The sequence below is a fragment of the Fulmarus glacialis genome, unplaced genomic scaffold (assembly GCF_000690835.1).
Source record: "Fulmarus glacialis isolate BGI_N327 unplaced genomic scaffold, ASM69083v1 Scaffold47539, whole genome shotgun sequence".
Taxonomy (NCBI): domain Eukaryota; kingdom Metazoa; phylum Chordata; class Aves; order Procellariiformes; family Procellariidae; genus Fulmarus; species Fulmarus glacialis.
The window spans coordinates 1-5,359 of NW_009233492.1; the positions used below are offsets into that span (position 1 = coordinate 1).

General features: G+C 47.9%; 1 protein-coding gene across 1 annotated transcript; it reads left to right on the forward strand.

The window, feature by feature from the left end:
* Nucleotides 1-964: 964 nt before the first annotated feature.
* LOC104082265 (claudin-11-like) lies at nt 965-1,103 on the forward strand (the record flags this gene model as incomplete). The annotated part of the gene is made up of 1 exon (XM_009585329.1): nt 965-1,103. A coding segment is annotated over exon 1 (139 nt), but the record flags the coding sequence as incomplete, so codon positions are not given.
* Between the last annotated feature and the right edge of the window lie 4,256 nt (nt 1,104-5,359).

The following is a 5,359-nucleotide window of genomic DNA, read 5'->3' on the forward strand; positions in this document are numbered from 1 at the left end:
TATATACATAAAAATATATAAATATAAAAAGGTCGATACATTATTATACAAAGTCCCTCACAGAGTGGTAGAAATAGCACGTCCCTGCCCAGCACGCCCACAGTCCCCGTCCCCTGTTGTTCCTCGCTGCCTTGTGTTAGGCTGCTGCTGCGCCGGGGCAGGCAGGAGAGGGGTGGTAACTGGTGAAATGCCAGGGAATCCCACGATGTCCGTAGGGACCCAGAGGAATAACGTAGCCCTTGGTTATGGCAACTCAAGCAACTCTGCAAGGTGCAGTCATTTCTTCTCCCTAAGGAAGAGCTGTGCCAGCGGTCAGCTCGAGCCATGGGACTCCTCTGAAACCCCGCTAGCAGGCTGGACTCCTGAGGTGCAGCACTGGGACGTGGCTGTGGTTGGTAAGCGTCCCTCCTGCTCCCAGGTCAACAGTCCTCAGCTCCTCAGGGCAGCTGGCGATAGTATCTCATGGACTTCCATGTTTCAGTAGTGGGTCTTCAACTATTCATCCCTCCCCTGGGCCACTATGGACCTCCTCTGCTCACAGCAAGCTGTTCTTTAAGACTTTAACTTATTATTATTTAACCAAGGCTGTCTTTGTGAAGATATAGGAAAACTCCTTCCTAGCTGTTTCTCTTACTTTCCCTTCCCATATTTCCCAGCTCCGTGGTTTCTCAGTGTCTTGCTGGGAAAAGCTTATGTTTTCCAGGCAGTGCTACTTGTTCATTGGAAAACTTCAAGCTTGCACATCCCGTGTTCATGCACCATCCACTGTACTGCAGTCTCACTGTCTTATGCCTGGTGAAGATTTAATTGTTTACACAAAGGATTGAACCTGTCTCCCGTACTCCACGCAAGTCTTGGGAGCTAATCAAACCTTTGTCCAAAGGTCTCCTTCTCTTGTGCCAAATAATCAAAATCCTCTTTCCTTGCCTTGCCAACAGGGTATGTCCAAGCATGTCGAGCACTGATGATCGCCGCCTCCGTCTTGGGTCTTCCCGCTATCTTCTTGCTGATAACGGTCTTGCCCTGCATCCGGATGGGCCACGAGCCTGGAGCTGCCAAGTACCGGCGGTCCCAGTTGGGAGGGATCCTCATCATCCTCCTGGGTAAGGCGCCCGCCGGCCCTGCGTGTGTGCGGAGCTGGAGGTCTTCTTCTGCTCCAGGACTGGTTGAGCGTGTTTACCTGAAAGCACGGTTGTCCAGGCTGGGCTGACCCTGAAGCTCTCCAGCATCGCTGCAATCTGTGGGGCGAACAAAAGGCACGAACAGGAGTGGGAGGGCAAAGACAAGAGGCAGGGAGCGAAGCAGAGAGAAGAGGGGAGGGCTGCGAAACCCCACTGTGCGTTATCTTGCGGAGTCCCCGGGCACGGCCACCGCCTGTGCCTGCGGGAGGGCGACAGCCGTCACACACAGGCAGCTGCCTGCGGGCACTGGTTTTGCTGGTTTGCTGTGGAAGCGATGCTGTTTTTGGAAAAGGGTCTAAACTCCCAAGCTGCTTACAGGGAAAGGATAGCTTCCGAATTTTCCCTGGGCGTCGCAGATGCAGCCGGGTCAAAGTAAGCTGAGGCGTGTGGGAAGGGATGCTGGGGGGATGCTGGTCCTGTGGGGACAGCAGGGGAGGGAGCAAGGAGGTGGCATGGACCTGGGAAGAGGGATGGCATGTCCCCCTGTGCCTCCCAACCCCCTCTGGCCAGCCTTGCCCTTGACCTCCAAGTTCCCCTGGGAATTTCTCCCTGTCCTCAGTGCCTGCAGAGGAGATTGTTTTGAGCAGCGCAGACTGTGGAGCTCATTGTCCCCAATGCAACACCTGCATGTTCTTGAAGCCTCGTCATCTCAGCAACAGGCTGCGGTGCCTTGTTTTTACCCGTCTGTGCGGCAGAGGAGGAGGGGTGAGGGAAAGTGGCCTCTTTGTGTGGCTCTGCTGGTCGCTGGCAGCCTGCGCTGACATCATGCCCGTCTTCTTTCTTCTTCTTCTCCTTATTTTTTTTCAAGTGGGCACTGGATATAGCTGCATGCTCGGAGGGGCTGTCCTCTGGATGCTCCTTCCTTGCAAGCGGTCTCTCCTCCGGTGCCTTGGTGAGAAGCAGATAGTACAAGTCGGTACATCTGAAATCTAAGGGACTGAGACCAAGGGGGCCTTTCAATGTCTGTGGGGTTTAAGGGCATATTGCCACAGCTGGAGGTCCAAAAATCAGCTTTATAAGGCCTGTTTAGGACATCCCGATCATGAACAGCCATGTTAGAGAGCTGTCAGAATGTGGCCTTCATCCCTGTCCCGAAACCTTGAGTCATGTATTTGGGCTTGGCAAAGTGAAAGAAAAAGTTTGTTTTCGGCCTGTGAATGACATTTTAGTGCCGGAGGAGTCTGCTCTGCTGGATTTCCCCTGCCCAGGATGGGGGAGGCCTAGCAGAGCTGCACTTTGCGGCAAACGCGATTTTTCGGTTCCAGTCAAGGAGAACCGTGCTGCGGATCAGCCCCGTTTGCATGGCTGCAGACGTGGAGGCGAGAGTATTGCCCTGAAATCTCCTTTGCCGAAGGGCAACAGAATTACAGGACCGGCAAACAAATTGCAGTGGCAGTACTGGGTAACGCTGCGTTAGAACAAGTGAAATCCCATCTCGTGCAGTGTTGCACCAGGGGTTTGGGGTCTAGTGTGCCACTCTCCTACCCTGGTCTTGCTGTGGTGTAACACCAGGGAGGAGAATAGAGGTAAGAGGATGGAGAAGAAGGGTTGAGGTGCTCCATGAGCCTCAGAACATGATTTTCCCACTAAGTAGATGCTGTGAGGAAAGGAAATGTGTATTTACACAGACATGGGCAGACAAATGTTCTTTGGGTCAGATTTGGACTTCTTATTGATTTTTACCCCTGGGAGTTTTGAAGCATCTGCAGGTGAAGCGGTTTGCTCATGTCACTGATGTCCTGAATGATCTGGGCTGGGAACAGCAGCCTGGTCACAATGTTTTAGTCACAATTACAATAATGCTCTTTTTGTCAGATCACAAATGAAGAAAAAATAAGCTCCTTTTGCTCTTAAATTAAAAAAACAAAAACAAAACCAAAAACCAAACCAAGCCACACACAAACCCCAAACTCTTGCAGGCTGACCAGCAAGACAGTCCCTTTGGAAGAAGAATAATGTACAGAGCTTGGGACTTTGACATTATTTAAGCTGATTAATGATCTGTTATTTGCAAAATGAGGTGTTACCATTCCAGAGCACTTAATAAGCATGAATCAGGCCTTGAAAGTCATAATACTGACTTAAAATTAATTATATTCTAGAAGTAATATGCCCTGGACTGTTCTTATTTACCCTCTGGCCGCTGAACTCTCATTCGTGGTTTTCCCCAACCGCATGGGTTCCAGCCTTTTCCTCTAAGTGGAGACCAACTCCCAGAGCTCTGGTTAAAAGAAAACAAACCCCAAAATGTTCACTAACATAGCAGAAGTAGAGAGTGGAGATGTGATCGGGGGAGCTGGCCCCATGGCAAACTTCACTTGTTGCTCGGGGTAGGGATGGCAGTTTGTCACTGCAATTTATTAAAAAGGAAAACAGAGGTTGAAACAGTGTGGGGGGAAAAAAAAAAAAAAACAAACAAAAAAAAGTTGAAAACTTGCCAGGAAAACAATGGGCTCAGATATTCCACTGATTTTTCTGTCCGCTGATAATAGCAGGCTGCAGAGTGCAACCTGTGTGCACACCCTCCTATCCTGCCTGCTGATGTATTTATGTCTTTGCTTGATCCTATCTGCCCGAGAGAATTGATTTATTGCCGAAAACAACCATCAGCAGAGGTTTGCTCTGAGCCAGTTTGAAAACATTTCATACGCTCGTGTTGATGGAAAAACCCTGGCCCATCCTGTGTTGTTGATACTAATTTGGGGGACCCCGTGCTGGTAACCAAGCGGGCATTTTCCTAATGGAGGTGAGGGAGTCGAGACACTGGAAAACACAGATGAAAAATATGTTAGTTATTGGCAATTACTACTGCAAAATGACCGTATTAGCTATTGTATACTAAATGAAGGATATTCATAAGTTTTTCTGGACACTGCATGAGATTTACTTGTAAAACCATAGACATCAAGATAAAAAGATTGCTTTGAACATAGAAAGAAAAATCATGGATATCTATTATTTCAACCAAACGCTTTGAAAGAGAAATCTGTGTGACTTTGTCAGCAGCTCAGAATGATTAAATTTAGCTGTGAAAGAGAAGTATTCTTTCTTCTTCAGGAAGCCTTTAACTTACTGTTAAGGAATTTGGCAGGGAGTCACCATCCCTCGAGTTAGAGTAATCCTGCTCTATCTCCCCCACCACCCCAAGCACCTTCTGTGCTTCTCGTCTATGTGTACTTCCATCTGATTAAAATATGCCTGTAATGTAGAATATTAAGAGTTTCAGCTCAACGGATTGAGCCACTGCAAGTTCATAGTCCAAAAGGACTTAGAAATGCTGGGATGTGTCCCTGTGGATTCACAGTGATCTGACGGAGCAAGGACAACCACACCACCTATTACTGAGATGACTTTTGCAGGTAGAGGCAGTGGCTTTTACAGGACTGCCTACTCTAGCTGCAAAAAGCAGGCAAGCTTTCCAGTTCGTGTGTGCCCCAAACATGCCTGTTTTTCCAGCTAACATAGTTGGTCTAATAGAAAATATTCCTTCTGTCTGCAGTCTTTCTTCTACTTTTCTGCTAGACTATATTGACTGCAGCAGCTCTGCTATCTGAAGACATTCGTATTTAGGGAGAGGCAAAGGGTCTCTCAGCATCAGCTCGAAAGAAAAGGGATAATAATTTCTATTCAAAGAGTTTGTCCTTGTAGGCAGCTATTTTAGTACTTGAAACTTGCCCTAAAATGTCTTTTCCAGTCCCTTTGGGTTTCTTGGCAAATCAACTTTTTTTCAGTCTTTCTCTGTGATACAGCTAGACCAAAATTTGAGTTCACCAAGAAATACTGCAATTGCAGACTGTCCTTTTCGCATCTTCTCGGAGGATTTACAACCCAATTTAATCTATGTGGAGAGATGAAATCCAGTCCTGTTTCAGGGCGTTCCCCTTGCTGAGCAACGGGGTCACTGGTGACTGATGGCAGCTGGTAGCCTCCGAAGACAGAGAGGTCAAACCAACCCACGCAAATTCCTCGGCTTGTGTTTCACAGCTTTCTAGTATTGTCAGCATTAAAATAAGGTGGTTTTACATGTAGTTGAGCCACATGCACAAGAGGTGCCATTGTATTAGCATCCCTGAGAGCTCTTCTCACCCCAGTGCAAGTGTTTTCTTCGGTCCTGTGTTGTGGGGGAGGGTTGGGATAGATAAGGCTCTTATAGTCTATGCACATAAATATATATATAT